Genomic DNA, 20,416 nt, shown 5'->3' with positions numbered 1-20,416 from the left:
CAACATTTTTTTTCTAATAATCAATTTATATATTTTATTGATCATAATGACACCAAAAAACTTTGTGTGTGCTAAAAGGGCTATCATCATGTATTATTGCCTTGAAGTGTTAAATGTTAATATAATCTGTTAAAGTCAACAAATGTATTCAATTTTCCTCTCTTTTATTATTTGTACTTAATTCAGATATGTATAATTTGATCAGATGTTGACAAAATTTGAGCATTGGTGGGTTACTGCACACATTTAATACAGTAACCTCTCCCTGTCAACTGGTTTGTTATTTCTTGTTTACATATTCATGCATTAGAATTTTGTATCAATGTACCAGTAATTACATTTTTATTTTACCCTGAATGTTTAAATCCTAACTCATTTAAATCTTTCCTGGTAATTTGTAACATAAGATCTGTTTCCAGCTTATAACGTGCATCAGAACAGTTCATTTCGTTCCTTTCCCGTCTTTAACAGTAATTCATGCCATATGATCAGTTTTGTGCCATGGTCTAGATGCTTCATTTCACATGACTGTTTTCTTCATGATTTACTGTATTTTGTTTTTTTAAAAATTAGATTATGTTTATTTTGTGAACTATAATCGGCATTATTTCTGTAAACCTCTCGTGATTATAAAATGTTGGACAGCGATTGTAACCCCACCCCAATTGCCAAGAAATGATTTTGGAAAAGGAGCTTCGGGTAAAGCTGAAAAGAGCTAGAAGTAGTTTGGAACACAATTAAAAGAATACAAAGAGGTGTGTACTGTAAATAGTATTATATAACCATAAATAGGTATGTTTGGTAATGTTTCTAAATTTTATGTTCTGGCTTCTGCATGGAATTTTTCTTTGCTGTGGTAAGTGTCCCTAATTTTTAAATAAAATCACACATTTTTTACCTTCTTGTCCCAAATTTCCCTGGTTGGCAATGGGCATCTCTGCATTTAGTGAGTGTATATATTTACAAAATGGTATCACTGCATGTACACTGCAGATTTTAACTTGCGCTGAATAATGTAGATCCACTGGATTTGAATCATGGGCAGTAAACTTAAATAAATTTCCAAAATACAATGAAGAAGTTTCAGAAATAATGTTTGGAAAAAAATTGTAATTCTGTTAAAACTAAGTTGAAGTTTGCATTGATATAAGCAACCATAAATAAGTAACATTTACAAAAGTTACTTTAATCATACTAATATGTTATAGCAAAAGGCAATTACACAATAAAGTACTGGCATAGTTGCCAGCCAAAATTCTTTCTTAACCCATGCTAGTTTAGGGTTTAATTGATTAAATAGCCTGGATTGCTGTCAGAAAACAAAGGACAAATCCACCAATAATAAAAGGAGACACCAAAACTACCAGCTTGCCAATGTGTGGAAAATTAAAATTTTGTTCAGCCAAAGCACAAAACTAATATAGATCAATGACAATCTTAGTCGATCTATATTCAGGATTTTAGTCTTTATTATGATCATTCTTTCCTGAACATGTGAGTTATGTGAATATATGTAATTTAGTTGCCTTGTACAATTAAATGAGTGTACCTTTTCAGAAAGATAACATCACTGTGTAGGATGGTTGATATCACTGTTAAAACAGTAGCCTGTGAGCATCCAAATAAATGAAACAGTTATGTATGTCTAGCTGGGATGTAATCTGGAAGAATACAATTTGGGAAAAACAAGGAATAAAGCAAAATCTGCATCTTATATTTTGGGGAATAAACAAGGATATAATTGCAAAGTATGATGTGCACTGTGCAAGTACTGTGTACATTATAGTACAGGTTGGTCTCCAGATAAAGTCTTTATGGACTGGATAGAGTTTACCTTTATTTAATTTCATTTGAAAAAGTCTAAAAATATGCAAATGCAAAATAAAAACAAAAACATTCGTAATAGTTTATAACAGTTTATTGACATGATTATTGAAAGAGCTGTTGTGTGACACGTTGATCTTGAAATTTTGTCTTCACATTTTTTAATCTTGGTTGTGGGGGCAACAAAAATACTATATCTTTTAAATGTATTCAAGTATAGGGTCACCAAAAAAAATTATTATTTTTTGTGTCCCAAGATTTACAGCCATTACAGTAGCACTGTTATTTGGCCACTAAATGTTCAGCAACTCTTTCTAACTGCAAGGCTTCAGTTCACGGCCTTTATTTTCCATAAAGCCTCCAGCCTCACATGTATATATGGCATGATATTCTGCCATTGGTGCAAATAGACACCATTCAAAGGAAAGGAAACTTTTTATCAGTGACATGATGTGTCACACGATGTATCATATATTAACAGGATACCGGCACGAATTATTTCAAAGATATTCTGGCATTGCAGCAGAGTGGTAAGAATTGAATAGGTGCTTGTTTGGTATTGTGGTGGTGCTGTATCCAGCTTTGGATGTGAGGCAACTTCAAGGCAAGAGGAGTTAAGAAGACAGAAACAAGGCAACAAAGACAAAAATTTAAGTCTATGTGACTAAAGTTTAAAAAAGTGACGAAATGCAAGCATGTTATGGCAACCCAAAAAGATGAAAATGTCGGACAGTCGAAGACATCCAGTCTCATAGACATAAACAATCTGTCTGTAACAGATACTGAAGTTTTTAAGAAAACATTTGGCCTAAATGAAATGCCTCCAGATATGACTGATGACAATGAAATTGATGACATTTTTGAGTTGCATGTATAAGTTGAAAACGAATGGCCATACAGTGGCGTTGATCTTACCCCAGCAGAGGTTGATACAGATGGATCACGCTAGCAAATTTCTTTGAGTGACAAAATAAATGGGGCATTGTTTGATGTTTTGCATCCTGATTACGGTACAATGGTCTTTCTACTAGCAATACTGATAGTATGTGGCAGTTACCCAAACTGAAAGCTCCCCAAAAAAGGAGAACCAATATCTAAATCCTTGGCAGAGTTAATTAATGCTGCATGCACTTCTGCATGCCACAGATGAAATTGTATGGAAGTACAAAATCCCAGAAAACTGTGGTAAGTTGGGCCCTTCACTTGTCAATCAAGAAATTTGGAATGAACTTAGCAAAAGAGTTCACTTATGACAAAGCCTTTAGGGATATACAAAACCTTGTTGCTGTATGTATTATGCCAGGTGTGCAATTAACAAACTTCTGAAAGTCTCAGATAGTACGAGACTAATGATTAAACAAAAACCCTCATTTCAGATGCTATTACTATTATTGCTATAACCTTAATCCTTTTCATGCTGTATCCATCACAGACAGGACATAGTAGTCATTGTGGATTGTCCACATTATGGCTTATAGCAGATGGATTAATTTGTATTGCCCCAGTTAGAAGTCACAGCAATATGATTATGTAACTCATAGAACTTACCTATATGATCAGCTGCAGTACACAGTACAAAATGCTTTTTTTTAGTTGTACACAATGCCATTTAATATTCAAAGACTTGTCCACTAAAGTGCAATCACATAATGTGTTTTGAGAGATGGAGGATTTCTGAGCAAATAATGTTGAAACTGTTTTTGGTGTTTCACAAAATATACAAAGTTTAATTATAGAAATCTTAACAAGAGAGTGAGAGAAAGAGTCTGCTTTTAAACAAACAAAATGGAAAAGAAATCACATAAGTATTAGCGAGTTTCATTCTGCCAGTCACTTTAAATTGTTTGCTTAACACATTCCACATAATGAAAAAGACAGTGCTATCCAATATGCAACTTCTGCTAGTCCAGTCTGTTTAGTACTTGCGACCAAACTATACATGTCCCTGTGGCACTTTTATTAGGAACTTGACACAATTTTACATTTACCATTGACCTACTGTTTTATGCAGGCTCTGCAAAACACTTGATGCAGAGATGCTGCCAGCCTGTGGAATTGCAGGTTTCTCATAACAGTTGCTACTCACACAACTTCTTAAAACCAGTGTGGGAAAGGTCATGCAAATTATTTGTGATTCCATCAGTTTGTTTTTTGCCACATGTGCACTGGGTTTTTAAAAAAAAAAAATTATATTTAAACACACAAATTCAAAATAAAGGTTTGTCTAATTAAGTCTTGGTCATTTATTTTGCTGGTGATCTCAGTCAAGCTCTACTAAGATAGATTTAGTGTTTGAATGCAAACATCTGTATGATTGAGATCAACTGCGGTTTTTTCAGAAATTATCCAATCTTTCTGATTTAATTATCTCCTAGAGGGATACAACAAACTCACCCATTAATCAACCATTACAGAAATTTATAAAGCGTAACAAGGATACATGTTCTTGGCATAATAATTAGACTTTTTCCTACCTGATTACTTCTTACCCTTGCCTGTATATGGATTACACTTTTCTGGTACAAATCTTGTATCTTAAGCAATTAATAATGGTGGGAAAATGCACTTTTCTCCTTAAACACTTCCATGTTTAGTTACCAAGAATAAAGAACCCCATGGCCTAAAACAAACAAAACAAAGAATTATAATTTTGACTTGTTGAAGCCAGTTGACTCTGTAGTCCACAAAGAAGCCAATTGACTATAGACTACAAATGAAACCTTCCAGCTGTAAACTTTACTTTTAAAGATCTTTAGTGACTTTGATTATGAGCCAGAGACTATATTTATTAATTATGCATTTATGTTTGGAGAAAAAATATTATCAGACTATAATAACCCATTTGAAACTGACATGATACCAACTTTGTGAGATAGTTTACATAGGTTGTGTTTTTACATTTCAAAGGCTTGCTTAGTGAAATGGTGGACTGTTAAATCTTTGTAAGTCAGACGAGCAATATCAGGTCCACCTGAGCCTTTGTTTTGTCTTTGTCATCAGTGGTTTTAGGTCTGAAATGTCATATATTGTGATGTGGAGTTGAAGTTCAAAGCTGAAAGTCAGAATCACAGGATAAAGCTTAATGTATGTGTAATTTGGATTTTTAACGTAGCTTTAACAATTTCGCATTTATGTCGCTACAATGTCTGCAGTGTGGCAGTTTATAATGATGCCTAGCACTGGGGTATCATGCCGCAGACATGTAGCATGATGTCCCACCCAGTCACATTGTCCTGGCACCAGGCCAGCCAGTCCTAACACTAACCTCTTAATGCTGAGCGCCAAGCAAGGCAGCTGTTACTACCATTTTTGTAAGTCTTTGGTATGACTCGGCCAGGGATTGACCCACCACCTCCCGCATCCAAGGCAGGCGCTCTAACCACTAGGCCACCAGAGCGGTCCTTAATTTATGGTGTAGTGAATATGTAGTTGAAGGAGACTAGTGAAATATATCACTATAAAAGATACGGTAAACAGAAATAAAGAACGAATAGATTGGAATGAAACATTGTATAATTATGATCATCTGCTTCATTTTATGAATGATTGGCATTAAAAGGGGAGAGAAATCATGGCTAAGATCTAGTGTAGTCTATTCCTCCTATGTTACACTGGACAACAAATTTTTACAAAAGTCATGTTACTGAAATAAAATTAGGCAATTCTTATCAATTTTTATGTGCTGAACACGAATATGACAGTCAAATTGCAAAATTGGCTCTAGTTTTTTTGTAATCTGCAAGAAATTAATGTTTACATTACGAAATGCATTCTAATAGTAAAAGGTCAACTGTAATAGCCTACCTATAAAAAATCAAGTCATTGACTACATCTTAGATTTCTTCGCCTGTCTCTTGTACAGCTGTTCGGGAGCATCTCTGAGGAGTGTCCAGCAGTAGTCAGCCAGCATTGTAGTGGACCATTTTCCCTGGTATCTTTGTTCCATTGTTGCGATATCTTGATGAAAACGTTCGCCGTGTTCATCACTAACAATACCACAGTTGCTAGGAAAGAAATCCAAATGGGAATGAAGGAAGTGAATCTTTAGAGACATATTGCAAGTTTCTTATACTTCATCAACATGTCTTCTACTAGTTCCTTATAGTTTTCTGCCCTAACATTTCCGAAGAAGTTTGTAGAAACTAGGCGAAAAGCATTCCATGCTTGTTTCGCGTCACCTTCCAGCAAGTTGTTGAACCGGTCATCTTTGAAAAGCTCTCGAATCTGAGGACCCACAAAAACTCCCTCTTTAATCTTTGCTTCGCTGAGTCGAGGGAATTTTTCATGCAGGTATCGGAATGCTGGCAAAGTCCGGTCAATGGCTTTCACGAAGTTCTTCATCAAACCTAGTTTGATGTGAAGGGGTGGTAGCAAGATTTTCTGAGCCTCAACCAGAGCTGGGTGTTGGATATTCTTCTCTCCAATGGCTACATTCTGCCTGTGAGTCCATTCCTTCCTCATGTAGTGCATTTCCCTTGCTCGGCTATCCCACTCGCATAAGAAACACATGTATTTTGTATATCCTTGCTGCAGTCCCATTAAAAGGGCAACTACCTTCAAATCACCACAGAGGTGCCAGCTGTACTTGTTATACTCAATGGAATTCAGTAGCTGCCTTAAGTTATCGTATGTCTCTTTCATGTGGACAGCATACGCTACTGGAATAGATGGAAGAATGTTTCCATTGTGCAAAAGCACAGCCTTGAGACTCAGTTTCGAAGAGTCCACAAATAGTCTCCATTCTTGTGGGTCATGAGTGATTTTTAAAGCATTCATGAGGCCCTCAATATCGGAACAGAATATCAGATTACTTTCCTTTCTGAAGAAAGGCTCCAATTGCTGGTGGCGCTTTCGATATGCAGTAATTGTGACATCTTCTTCTAGAAGATTCCATTGTTGGAGTCTTGATCCTAGCAATTCTGCCTTGTTCTTTGATAAGTCCAAATCACGAATCAGGTCATTTAGTTCTTCCTGTGTTATTCTGTGTGGGGTTGATGATGCACCACAGTGAAAATCTGGATCACTGCATGCTGATGGACCAGGAGAAGAACAGGTCGACTCACCTTTGTCTTCGTCAGATGAATCAAGAGAATATTCTGCTGGAGGTTCTGGAATAGGAAGTCCCTCACCATGTGGAACTGGTCTCAATGCAGACGGAATGTTTGGGTAGACTATTCTCGACTTCTTTCGCTTCGTTATTCCGCCGGAAAGAGGAGGAACCAAGCAGAAGTAACAGTCATTTAGGTGGTTGCTTGGCTCTCTCCACACCATTGGGACTGCAAACGGCATTGATGACCTTTTGCAATTCAACCACTGTGAAAGCTGTGTTGTACATGTAGCACAGCATATATGCGGAGCCCAAGGCTTGTCTTGGTCACCAACCTTGCATCCGAAGTAAAGATGATATGCCTTCTTCACTTGAGAATTGATACTTTTCTTCTGGTTGGCAAATGTCACTTCCCCACAAATATAGCAAAAATTGTCCGCGGTATTAACACACTTTCGAGGCATTACTGTTCTTTATTGTACGTAAATGGATAAAATAATAAGTTTTATGTAACAGTAGCTTGAACTGTCTCGCACAACGTCTAAAATATTTTAAATGCTGAACCTATCTGATTGGGCTTTATATAGTACACTGCTTACGTCAGCTTCAGCAGCCGCCTGGCATTAGTATAATAGGCCTACACATGTATAGTACACTGCTGACATCAACTTACTTCAGCAGCCGCATGGCATTAGTATTGCATTGCATCAGAAAATGATGCAATCAACTGTGGATGATGTGAGCATGATGGTATTATGCAATGTTACATCATTATTCCGGATGTTGCTGCAGTCCTACTGGAGAAATTTACACAGTGAAACATAGAAAATGAGGTATATGAATATCTTCAAAACGAGAGCCAATACAAATTTTTCACGGTTATATTCGTGTTCGGCACACCAAAATACTACAGATTAGGGCCTTTTCAAGTCAGTAATGATTTCACTGTTGACCAGTGTTATCAACACTATTCATCTGGTTCTTCTGTTCATCATGGATTTACTGTTTTACCTCATCATATTTACTGCAGGAAATTCTGACAGCCATGGTACGGGGAGAGGAACTCCAGCTGAACACCAGTGAGCTTGGTTATAATACACTAAGTAAAGCTGTAAGGTAGGAAAAAAGATTATGTTTTTAATACGGAATAAATTACTTGGTTCTGTTAACAATGTAAATAAATCTGGTTTAAACATCTTTTCAGCCAATTTCAGTTTTGTGAATGTCAACTTTTGCAGTTTTATTTGTGAGTACCATATTTTGAGGTGCTAATAATTTTACTGAATTTGATTATTTGTGATTTCTTTTGTTTTCCATCAGCTTGCTCAAGTACTCCAAACAATACCATATACATTCCCTGGCACCACACTATCAAAACAGTGCCTATCAGTTGTTGAATAACTTGGGCAAAGAATAATCAAAGTTTCATATAAAGGACAATTTAGAGCTATTTCTACATTGAAGTGTCATGGGTGGGTACTCTCAATCACTCAAAGGTGTTAAGTTTCTGCGTTCAAAGCACCTTGATAGAAAGCACATGCTTCCCTATTTTTGGTCACTCGGTGATGGTTAGGACAGAAGAGTTAAATTCGGGTGCATAGAGACACCAAAACGCACAGAAACACTGGAATGCATTGAAAACACGGAAATGCACTGGTATCATATATATCATAGTGTATATTGGTTGTGTATATATAATTCATATCTGTGAAATTTAATATTAGTTATATAATAAATTAATGTGTACTTTCTTTGTACTGCAAGTGATGTCACATCAAATTAGCAAGAAGCTGGAAATTGCGCATTTTGGCTATAGTTTTGAAAGTAAATAAATTTAATATTAACAGCATGTATTGCAATTTATGCATGAGTTTAATGCTTAAGATATTAATAATAAACATATATTAATACTGATTTATTAAAAGTTGATCATTATATTGTGGTTATTAATAATTATATTTTTCTTATCTTAAGCTCTGAGATGTCTGAGATTTGCACAAACCAGCAAGTGAAACAGCTATATGATTTCAGTGTAATTATCATGAATGATGCACGAACAATTATTTTAATTGTCTAAATGCAAAGAAACTTGCAAGAACGGCATGTCAAATCATTTCCTTACTTATTTTGGTATTTATATATACATGCCAACCAATATGCTTTTGGTGTAATCATTTCGCTTTTTTTCTCACTAAAGTACGCCTTACACATAACTGTATTCGGATTACGTGTTTTCGGTATATAATTTGTTTTTTCATTTTTATTAACATCCATTAATCCCACAGACCATATTTTAGAACAGACAGTTTCTATGTAACTATGACTTAAGAGTGCGCTTGTCCAAAGACTTGCGTGCACTTTCCTAACAGTATTGTGTTCTATTTATTGCAGTTGCCCTATTTCCAAGAAACATGCTGGTTTCTACTTTCAACTTTTGACCTTGGTTTCTATTTATAACAGCTGTATGGCTTAGTTAGGAGAGAACAGACTGGTTTTTTAACTTTTAATCTTTGGTCACAAATTCTTTGTTCAAATTTATATCTGATACAGAAACAGTCTGTAAGTATTTGGCACTAAAAGTCAAGTCAGATTTATTCTAGTCGATGCATGTGTTAGAGCAAAAATATTTTAAAAATAATTTCACAGATGGAGTTCTTTTGGTACTGGTCTGTTTTGACCCTGATCCATATACATTTATACGATATTGCAATTTAGTGTTTTCAATGCATTCTGGTGTTTCGGTGTTTCTATGCACTGTTTAATTTCATGCTTAGACACCTCATTTTTATTGACTAGATTTAATTTGTCCATGACCAGAACTTAACCTATAGATGCCACCCATTCAATGATGCCAAATTATTATGAATATGGACAAAATTCAGATAGGTCACAGTTTGGGGAATACTATTTTTAATATGTGTTTTCTGTGTGGAGTAGAGTATTCCAGTAACAACATGATAAACTGGTACATAGAACAGGCTGTAGATTGCACGAAACTATTCAGTTAGACTGTAAATAGTGAAAAATGATGACAGAGGAAAGGAGAATAATTTGTTTATGGTTGTTTTAGCCAAACATTTTTCAGGAATTCAGTGTTTTAGAAATGTAGGAATGGGTTAGCAATTTATTATTATTGGGCATTAATTTCTACTGACTGCTTACAGATACATGTAGTTTGATAGCAAGATGAAATAGGATCATAGAAGTTTGTTCCTTTTAATGTGTTATCCGTGGGCAGCATAGATTCTGAAATATTGACTTAGGATTGCTAATGAGTATTTTCATGGGCTGGCATGTTTTATATCCAGGTGTATAATTCTTGTATTATGTACATCGATGGCAAGCTGAGCAAGGTTTAAAAACATGGAATATTTTTTTCAAAATATAATGTTACTCACAAATGTTCTTTTTGTGAATAAAAAGTTTTTATTATTGTTCAAAGAAGTTTTTTGTCAGCATTATAAATTAATGTACCTTATGTATCATGTAATATATGATATACCCAATTCTTGCCAATAGCACCTAAAATAAACATAATTCATGTAGATCAAACGTAATAGTCTTATTTTATGAGGGTAACCAGATTAGTTTATCATAGTTATTCTCTCTTGAGGCCCTTTTGATATGTCAATGTGATACCATCCATAATTATCTGTGGTATATATTGACATTAATAAAGCTTGTTGGGTATCTGCCTGTAATATAAATATTATTACCTTTCTCTTCAAAGGCATTTCCAGGAAGTGAAATGCTTTTGGAAAAAATGGATGCCCAGGAAAATCATTTTGATCACATTAATGTCACTGATCTAATTTCAGATTTGGAAAGCGAGTCAGTCGTGCCTTTTCCTTCAGTAAGACTCCTAGGAGGTTGAAGAAAGCTGTGTCCCAAGTGTTCAGCCCTTTTGTGAAGGAAAACAGCAATAACAATCTAGGAACTCCAGGAGCTCTAAGGGGCAAACGTCTGGCTAGTAGTATTGACTTAACAGTGTGTATTCTCTACAATAACTGGGATTTAAATCTTAGAGATTTTGAAAATGTTATTGACTTCAAAGTTTCTTACCATCACTTAAATATGAGCATTTATTAGGATCTTTACATGATGTCAGAATTTAAGAGGTAATAGTCATTTTTTTATTAACTGCTCTGGTGGCCTAGTGGTTAGAGCGTCCACCTTGGATGTGGGAGGTCATGGGTTCAAACCCCACTCAAGTAATACCAAAGACTTACAAAAAGGTACTAAATACTGCCTCACTAGGTGCTCAGAATTAAGAAATTAGTGAAAGGACTGTTCAGTCTGGTGTCAGGATAATGTGACTAGGTGGGACATATGCTACATGTCTGCAGCATCATGCCCAAATGCTAGAAATCACTATAAACTGCCCCACTGCAGACATAGCGATATAACTGAAAAATTGTTAAAAATACACATATATTATTTTATTCTTGATCATTTGTGATAGATCAGGAATAAAAAAATAAAGAAAGAAATATTGGATTCAGAGAGGTTTCAATAAAGGTCAGTAGCTGACAGTTTTAGCTGACAGTTTTACATCACCAAAGCTTATACAATGCAGCCATTATCCTGCCTAAACCAGAATTATGCTTAGTTCTTCATCTGTCAATGTAAGCTTCATTTTCAGTAAGACTAATCTGATCACAATAGAGGCTTAGAAATTGAACTTCATTGATAAGGAAAGCACGTGCTTGACCCATGCTTGTAACTGCCCATACATTTCTACTTCCAACACATTACTCAATCACAATACATTAAGGGTACATCCACTACCTCAAAAATCCATCCATCCCAGGTTTGTTTTAGGAACAAAGTTCTTAAAGACCATCTGCTTGCCAAGGTGAAGTCAAACTATAGTTGTCTTCCTTAGGAGACAGGTGATTCATGCCAAATCCCTTCAGTTCATCAGTTACTGCTGCCACAGGATGATATCTAGTGTGAATGGATCTAGTGACATTGAACACAAGAACATGAATGATATGTTTATTTATGATCACTGAATGGATGTTATCAACAGATTTCATTCATGTAGGGACTTATCAACAAATGCGCTCACTGTATTCTTCATGAACATGTATGATGGTACATTAGATATTCATGCATATAATGACACTAAATTTTAGGTGGAAAACTAATATATATTCTATCAACAGTTATGATGTTCTTTTCTTGTGGCATCCTGATGATGACTACGAATATTCTTGATCCACTACTTCTGATAAATGGATGAAGAATGATCTTATGTATTCCACTCTTCCTGGCCTGCTAAAAGGATCCTTCAGAAACCTCACTACCAAAAAAAGTCAACCATTATTAGCACTTGAACCAGCATCACCAAATTCACCAGTGGCTATTGTATCTGGGTTTAACAGCCCTATTCAAATTCAAGAAATTAACAGAACACTTAAAAAAATAATAGCAATATATTAGCTAAGCCATGTAATTCATAAGACCTATTTATGTGATGAGACAGTGATATGTGTTATGTATATTTAATTTGTAGTATTTGTTGACTTTTCTTAATGATTTTATTTAGTACATCCATATTTAGTACTTGACATTGTCCAGAATCAAGGTCCTAGTGTACCTGACCAGTAACATTTATTTTGTAAATAACATAATACATAGCTAATATTTCTTTATGAGTGTGGATTAAATATTCAGATCATTATCAGTGGAGATCAATGTTTATTTGGGTCTGAGTCTACGACATCAGATTTCCACTTGGAAATTCCTAAACTTGTTGCCAACTTTGAATGGTTTATATAGGAGAGTGACCTACATCCTGGTTCTATTATCATGTCTTAGCTTTTTGTATAATATTGTTTACATGAAATATTGCTCATTCTTGCCTTAATGTCTGAAAGCAGAATCAGTCTTATTGTTGTATTTAGTTCTTGGTTTGGGTAGATTTATTTATTCAAATAGTTATTCACTGTAATTACAAAATGCTAAGTAATATTCTTGGACTGGAATATTAATTTGGAATTATAGTAAATTCAGACAAGGATAGTTTTGATCATATTATAGTAGAGATGCCCCAAGGTGTATAATTCACACAAAATTTGCACACTTGGGTTTTAATGCACTAGAAACCATTTTTGTTCTACTCTTCCCACTTTATTTTTGTGACAAGTGGGAAAATCCCCCCTGCTTATGATGAAATCCTGGGAACATCTCTGTTATTCTGATACATCAAAAGGTTGTTAGCACATCATAGCACTCTAGGCCACTGGCACATTAGCACATCAAAGACTACAGGTACATGAACACATTCTTTGTGAGAATTTATTTGGAATTCAATTGGAATTTCATACATTGAGAGTTGTGATAAGACTTTTAGGACTTTTTGGGATTTAATTCACTATATGTTTTTTTTTAATTTTCACTTTCTATTCTATGGAAATAAATTATTTGTTGAATTTTACCAAATTTGTTTTAGCTTTTCTGCTACAAGCAGTGATCACAAAGTAACACATGGAGAAAGTTTACTTAAGAAAATATACTCCATGAAACTGACTGGAGTCCATGAAACTTACAGGAGTCCTCTTAAACTCCCATCGAGAAGTTCTTCATAACTACTCTCTGTGGATGTTCAAACTGTGTCAAAGTGTCACAATTTTTATATCCACTTGTTCTTTTTCATCAGTTGAACAATTCTGTGGGGTTTTCAAGAGCTAAAGAAGAATACACCAGCTATATTTATAGGCTACTGTATTTGTATGGGAAAATATGAACGAGTTTTTCGAATAGAAATACTGCATGACCTTGGGAGTGCAGTATATCCATCCGACAAAACGAGTTCATATTTTCCCATACAAATGCAGTAACCTTTTTATTATATGCTCATTTTTTTATTCTACCTAATGCTTAATTATATTAACAAAATTCACTACTGGAAACAAAGTAACTGAATGTATGCTGTATTCCAAACTAAATACACAAGTGCAGATTCATCATTACACAACAACAACATTAATACTGCGCACATAACTCCGCCCAGATAAATTTGAACTCAGTCAGACGCGTGACATAACTTTCGAAAGAAAATGGCATGTCTAGTTAAAATTGAAATTTGGAGTTATATTGTGAATGAATGCGCATTGCAGCAACTTTTCCATTTGATCTGGAATGAATGGGTTTTGGTATGTTTTTTTATTCTATGAAATCTCGTGATTATGGACTGGATTTATGTGTGACAGTTCCGTATGAAATACATCAGATTGAAGAAGTGAGGGAGAAGTGTGCTGACATCTGCGAATGTATTTCTGTTTCTGTCATTGAATGTTTGAAATCATAATGTGGGGAAAATAATATGAAGTCTTTCAATTGCAGTTATCAAAAAGATGCTATGGAAGTTAATGCTTATTTCATTTTGAGTGCAGTAAGGAGGATGTAATTGCACTTATATTCGAAATTACAATACAATTTCGAAATGTGTAGTCAAGATTGAGAACATATGACATGGCTCATGTAATTCAGATTTGCAGAACTAAGAAAGTACATTTTGAGGAAATTCAGGATGTAAAACTAAATATATTTTTTTGTCATTCGTATCACCAGCTAAAGAAGACAGTATATGCCTTGTCACTTTTATGTTATTTGTAAGGACCCTTTCTTGCATCTCGTATAGCTAGCCTAAATCCAAAACACTATTAAAAAAGTTAATGCAGAATGTGCCAAAGCAGCTGGTATGTGGCAGTCCACGAAACATCTGCTTTACTTCATTCAGAAACAAATTCAAACAACCACAATGTAAAGCTCCTACTACGTGAGTGTACAAAATTTGTTTACATATGAAAAGTGGTGGTGTCTGCATCCATTGTTTGTTTACGTAAGAAAGTTATTCCTTTATGCACATGAATGCAATATGTGTATTTGTACGCGAGTTCAGTATCGGGTAATATTGCACAATTCTGATAATGTAAAGTTAACAGAAAAAAATGAGCATATAATAATTATACATTTTTTCACTCTATCTTCAATTGAGTGCCTATTTAACCTTATCTTGGATATTTCCTTCAAAAACTGTATTGTAGTGAAATTTTTCAAGTGTTCAGAAATTGCTGTAGTAGGCTCAATAATAATGTAAAATTAAGTTCAAAACACATAGACTCTACTCAGACTTTATAAATTGGCTTTATATGATATAAAAAAATTATAAATCGTTTTTCTTCCCTAAAATAATGTTTAACTTGGTAATGAAAATCTTAAGGTTTATTTGTGGTTTCATGCAAATTTGTATTGTGAGCACATAAATAATATTAAGATTTATCCATTGCTTATGAAAGACACATATAATTTAAGTACAAATTAAAAAAATTATGACCTTAATATCACATTTTCCCCTTTTTTATAGATGATGTCACCAATGGAGAGTCTGAACTCAGGAGCATTGTATGATGATAGTGACACCATTAGCCTTGGGGCTTACTCCCTGAAAGATCCTCAAGATTTATAGCAGTTATATTGTACCTAGAATTTGCGTCCAAGTTGCTGAATAGAATGGTCACATGTACAGGAAATCCTGACTGGGTCTGAATTCATGTATATATTCAGCTACGTTATTTCAGAGTTCAGGTTGATTTTCAGATTAAAAATGTCAACCTCTATTCATGCATTTATAAATCAGGAACCAAACTGAATTGTGTGAACACGTATATAAACTCAAATAAGAACAATCCATCATCTCAGCTGGATTGATCTTGGTTAGGGTTGATCGATCAGTAAGAAAGCATTGAAGAGGGTCATACCTTTGCCCTCTTTGATTGCAGGTTGTATAAAAGAGGGTCAGTCAGATACAAAGGAGTATCAATCAGACAGACATCACATCAGTCTGACTGAGGTGTAACAACCAAATTAATACAATAGAAGAGCATCAACCAGACTCCAAATTAATCCAAGTCAGTTTCATTTTGTAAGTCACAATAATCATTGCTGATATATGAGGTATGTTGACATGGAACTAAGTGTTCATACAGAACAAAAAAACATCAGATCACTGGTTTTGCCAAGCAAAAATGTTAATATAAAGTATGTAAAAATATGTATGCACCAAATCACAACTGTAAAGACTTAATCTGCTATCTCATTATGTGTTAATGACAGATCAAAGAATAGTGTTCCATCAGTAATTTGAATGGAACTAGACCCTGATCATCCGGAAAAGTATGTTAGTACCTGGGCCTCTATTGTCTACATTTGGCTGTACATATTACTGTATCAAGGTAATTACAATACATCTGAATATGTATATAAAAGTGTATACTAAAATATATTCTTTTAATCATGATGTTCACCTACAGCCAAGAGCACATCAGTGTGAAATGGTTTATGCCCCTACATATCATTTGTGTCTCACATATGAGCCACTCACCTCACAGTCGTGTGATTCACAAAAAAATTTCTCGGATCTTTGTAAACTTTATATTTTTTTATTACACTTTACTCAGAAAGATGTATACTACCTGTGTTTGTGTGTAAGAGAGATGAACAATTTGCAGTACCTTCTACATACATATGATAGGTCAGGAGACATCTGGAGATTTCAAAAATTTTGGTCAGAAGTTTGACCGCACAAGAGGGAGGATTTTCATTGATCCACTTTTTAGTGTGCAAAATGGACAGATATTACAGCTATTTAACAAACTTACTCTTTTTTTAAATATTAAAGACTGCACATCAAATCAGTCCTTTCACAGTAGCTTGTTGCCATTCATACTGTTATATGTACCACAATCATTTTTAGCATTTCTTGGAAGATCATTGGTGGCAGTCCTCATGAATGATGATCTTAACACTCAGAAGCTGATGTACTGTTATGGTATCCATGTTTCCTCTAGAGTTAGCATGAATGTTTGTCATAATGGAAAATGTCATTTGAAGTGTCTGCATTTAAAATATGGCATTGTCAATATAACTCTGCCAAGTCCACTAAGAAGTTTAAATTGTTTCCAGTCTTTTGGTGTATTCAGATTGCTGACTGCCTGCCAGAACTGCTCAAGATTGGTACTGTCTGGGTCTAATCTTTTAATGTCAGTAATATTGTCCTCATGAAGAACAAATGCAAACATCATATCATCAAACCCTTTCCGACCCATAGCATAATTTGCAGACACTTTCTGTCATCATTATTATCACTATCACCACTCATTAACAGTGACTGTCAAATATCATATCAAACCCTTTCCAACCCATAGCCTAATTTGCAGACACCTTTGCTGTCATCATTATTATCACTATCACCACTCATTAACAGTGACTGTCAAATCTGGAAAACAATTATCACTTACTAGTGTACAGATGAAGAGAAATTCCAGGCATTACTGATTTACAATGGAAGTGACATGTACTTTAATCTTCTTTACATTCATGTTTACAAAGGGTTAAATTAAGGACAGTGGTGTTTATGTCAGTTTTTAAGATGAGATTGTTTATAATAGTGTTGACTGCATATTGTTATTTTTATTATTCTACAATTAATATTATAATTTCAAAATATTCGCTATTTTGGTAGTTTTTGTCCATTTGCGTGAGAACTTTTTATGAGTCAGGCAACATTATTTTGACTAGAAACGAAGATTATGTTCAGCTATAAAGTTGACAGATAGTGCATCAGCTCGTTTAACTTCGTTGATGAAACTTCCACATAATCATGGTTTTCAGTGATGGCATATTTGTTGACTTGCTTAATATGCTTTTATGAGATGGGCGTTTCTGCATGACATGTGATGTCATTTTTGCTATCATAACAGATTTTAAACCACTCCACATAAAAGCCAGAATGCATAGTCATGTCCCTTGAACTTGACTGCAACCAGTGAACTTCCAGTTTCCAATCATCATTGAATTTAGTGAGATATATCAGTTTCTTTGATTTGGGTGCTTTGGCATTGGCATGCTTTTAAACCTTGACAAACTTTAAACTGAATTCAAACCAACCTAGTTTTAAGCCACTTGAATTTTTGAGTGATCTAACCATAATCAATTAACATTTTTTATCGTGTCCAAATTACTTTTGATCATACATAGTATAGTAAAAACTGCTATGAGCAACCACCTGACCACATTTCCAACCACAATTGTAATGCACAGATCGATTTTATTATTTAAATGCTCTGTTATGAGCCACCACCTGCTGAATGCGACCACGATGCCTTGGCAAAATATGCATTTCGACACTGCTATGAGTGACCGCATTGCAAAAATGAGGATAAACTCCACCGACTTTTATTTAATCCCTGCAGTAAAAAAGACCACTGTTCTAAAAAATTTTTTAAATTTAACAAATAGGCTGGTTACCGATGTCTGAATTTGTTTAGCTATGCCTATAGTATTTTATAGTTTCTGTTGTAAACCAGACTAAAGTTTATGTAGATTATTTCCTAGTCTGATTCCCTGCTTCGTATGCTCCCTACGTTGTTCTCTGCTATTGGTATAGGGGTGAGCAACACAGGGATTATGAAAAGCAGGGAACCAGACTAATTATCCCCTCACTTAGCTTGCTTCCCTGCCTTATCGTAGGACCTGGCATCCCTATCAATAACCAGTGCTACAGTCAGTAAACCAGGCTAATGTACATGTCACAAACTGCCATTGTAGTGACAAAGTTGACATAGTGGTCACACATATTGTCTTAGAGTTAATCCATATTGCCAGAGGTGAATAAGGTCATTATCTATTAAACCACCAAGAGAGAATCGTTTTTGGGATTCAATTGATAGTGTTCAAGACTTGTGATGTTTGTTGTATTTCCCCCCAATGTTAAATGATTACATCCCAATCACAAAGCTGTCATCTATTCAAGTTGGTGTGACCCGGTTACACACTTTGCTTGTAGAGTTAATTCCTGTATGTCATCTTTGAATGAAGCCATTGACTTTTGTCTCTGAGTAAATGGTTCTGTTTCTGGATGAGATAATTGTTTCTTTTCATTTCATTGTTACATATGCAATGCACACGTATAGATTTTTCACATTTTCCAACAGCCCAGTCAAAACCGTCTTTACGTTCGATAACTGAGCACTACCATATTTCATGTATTTTTTTGTACCCTTTAATTTTTCGTACATATCACTTTGTATTTTTGGGGGAAAAAATCCATTAAATTATCGGACATAAAATTTCTACTAAGAAGATTTACGTTCGCAAAAAAAAGATCGAAGTTAATGTATTGCCATTTTGTTTTTACAAAAATTAATTAGTTGTTGGTGAGAATATACAATGATTGATGTGTAAGCATATGCGCCAGCAGCATAAGTTAATGGGGTCACATGACCCTCCCAAATCATACTGCAAATATATATATATTTATATTCTGACAAATTTAATCATGCAAACAAATCTGAAAATATGTCACAAGATTCTGTTCCAAGTGCTTAGTAAATATTAGCTTTAATTTCAGACTGCTTACTATACTAACTCTTCTGGCCATGACTGACTGACCCACCTCCCTTGCAAAAAATCCTGCAGGCGCCCATGTGCATAAGCTCTCTTATTGTCATTACAGTATCTACTGGTGTTTATTAACAAATGGACAAAGGACTTCACAGACCATACCTTTAAATATTATCATTAATTAGTTCTGCTTATTAAGTCTGTCACCGTAACAAAACACCACGTGCATTTTAAAATGAGTTCACAAGACGTTTGATGTTTTCTTATCCAACAAAAATTACACATCAGTACATGCTAAAGTGAAGATCACAGACAATTGGTCAACAAATCTTATTGTTTCATTATAGATATACAAATATAAAATAATAAAACCTAGTCATTTTCTATCGTAAATATGAAAGTCATGGATTTGTATATATACATATACTATCTTTTAAATACTTGTTCTGTTTTGACTTGGATATAATTAACATTTTATTGCAAATCTATTCTATGATATACCCCAATATTATCTTTATTGGTGAGTTCGAAGAACAAGTAATGCATATATGATCACTTGTCCTCATAACATCTACTGTATGGACAATGGCTTTAATAGCACATTGACAGATTTTCACTTCCCTAAAGAGAGCTACATTTCCTTACTGGCAGCCTCACTGATTTGACTTCTTCTGTCGATTCTTGCACTCAATCTGGTTTCAACTGGAATAACCCAAAGTGCTGGGCATGTTTAATTACCGTGTAAATAACACTGCATAGCCATGTGGTTGTTGTGACAATGTACATCGTAATTAAAACCAGAATGAATTGTTGAATTAGCAGTATTTATTGATGATGAAATGTAGTAGGGTTGTAATACATGAGAATTAACACAATCATCAGATAACAGTCTTTTTATCTCTTTGCATACACTACAAATAAAACCCACCCTGAAAATACGGTCTTGTACACTGACAAAATTTTGTTTCATCTCTCTCTCTCTCACACATACGCTCACGCACTTGCGTGCATTAACTAAAAGGTGATTTCAAGTTCTTTATTTTTTTTTGCAAGCTGATGAGATTATTGTTGCTGTAAAAATACAAGTTGCACTTAATTTCTTGACAATGTGGTCCCATATTGTTGCGTACATTT

General features: G+C 34.6%; 1 protein-coding gene across 1 annotated transcript in view; it reads left to right on the top strand.

Annotated features, from left to right (window-relative positions):
- Positions 1 to 15,512, top strand: part of LOC149798915 (protein ECT2-like) — a 191,614-nt gene extending 176,102 nt beyond the window's left edge. The window contains exons 20-22 of the mRNA XM_089957002.1: positions 7,902 to 7,987; positions 10,690 to 10,858; positions 15,246 to 15,512. Of these exons, the coding sequence (XP_089813128.1) occupies positions 7,902 to 7,987; positions 10,690 to 10,858; positions 15,246 to 15,347 (357 nt within the window). The 3' untranslated portion in view covers positions 15,348 to 15,512. The remainder of the gene's footprint in view (positions 1 to 7,901; positions 7,988 to 10,689; positions 10,859 to 15,245) is intronic.
- Positions 15,513 to 20,416: the final 4,904 nt, after the last annotated feature.

The sequence above is a fragment of the Sinohyriopsis cumingii genome, chromosome 5, assembly GCF_028554795.1.
Source record: "Sinohyriopsis cumingii isolate HCF-2022 chromosome 5, ASM2855479v2, whole genome shotgun sequence".
NCBI classification, from domain to species: Eukaryota; Metazoa; Mollusca; class Bivalvia; order Unionida; family Unionidae; genus Sinohyriopsis; species Sinohyriopsis cumingii.
Note: the sequence above shows the minus strand (reverse complement) of the source record. Positions and strands in the feature narration are given on the sequence as shown.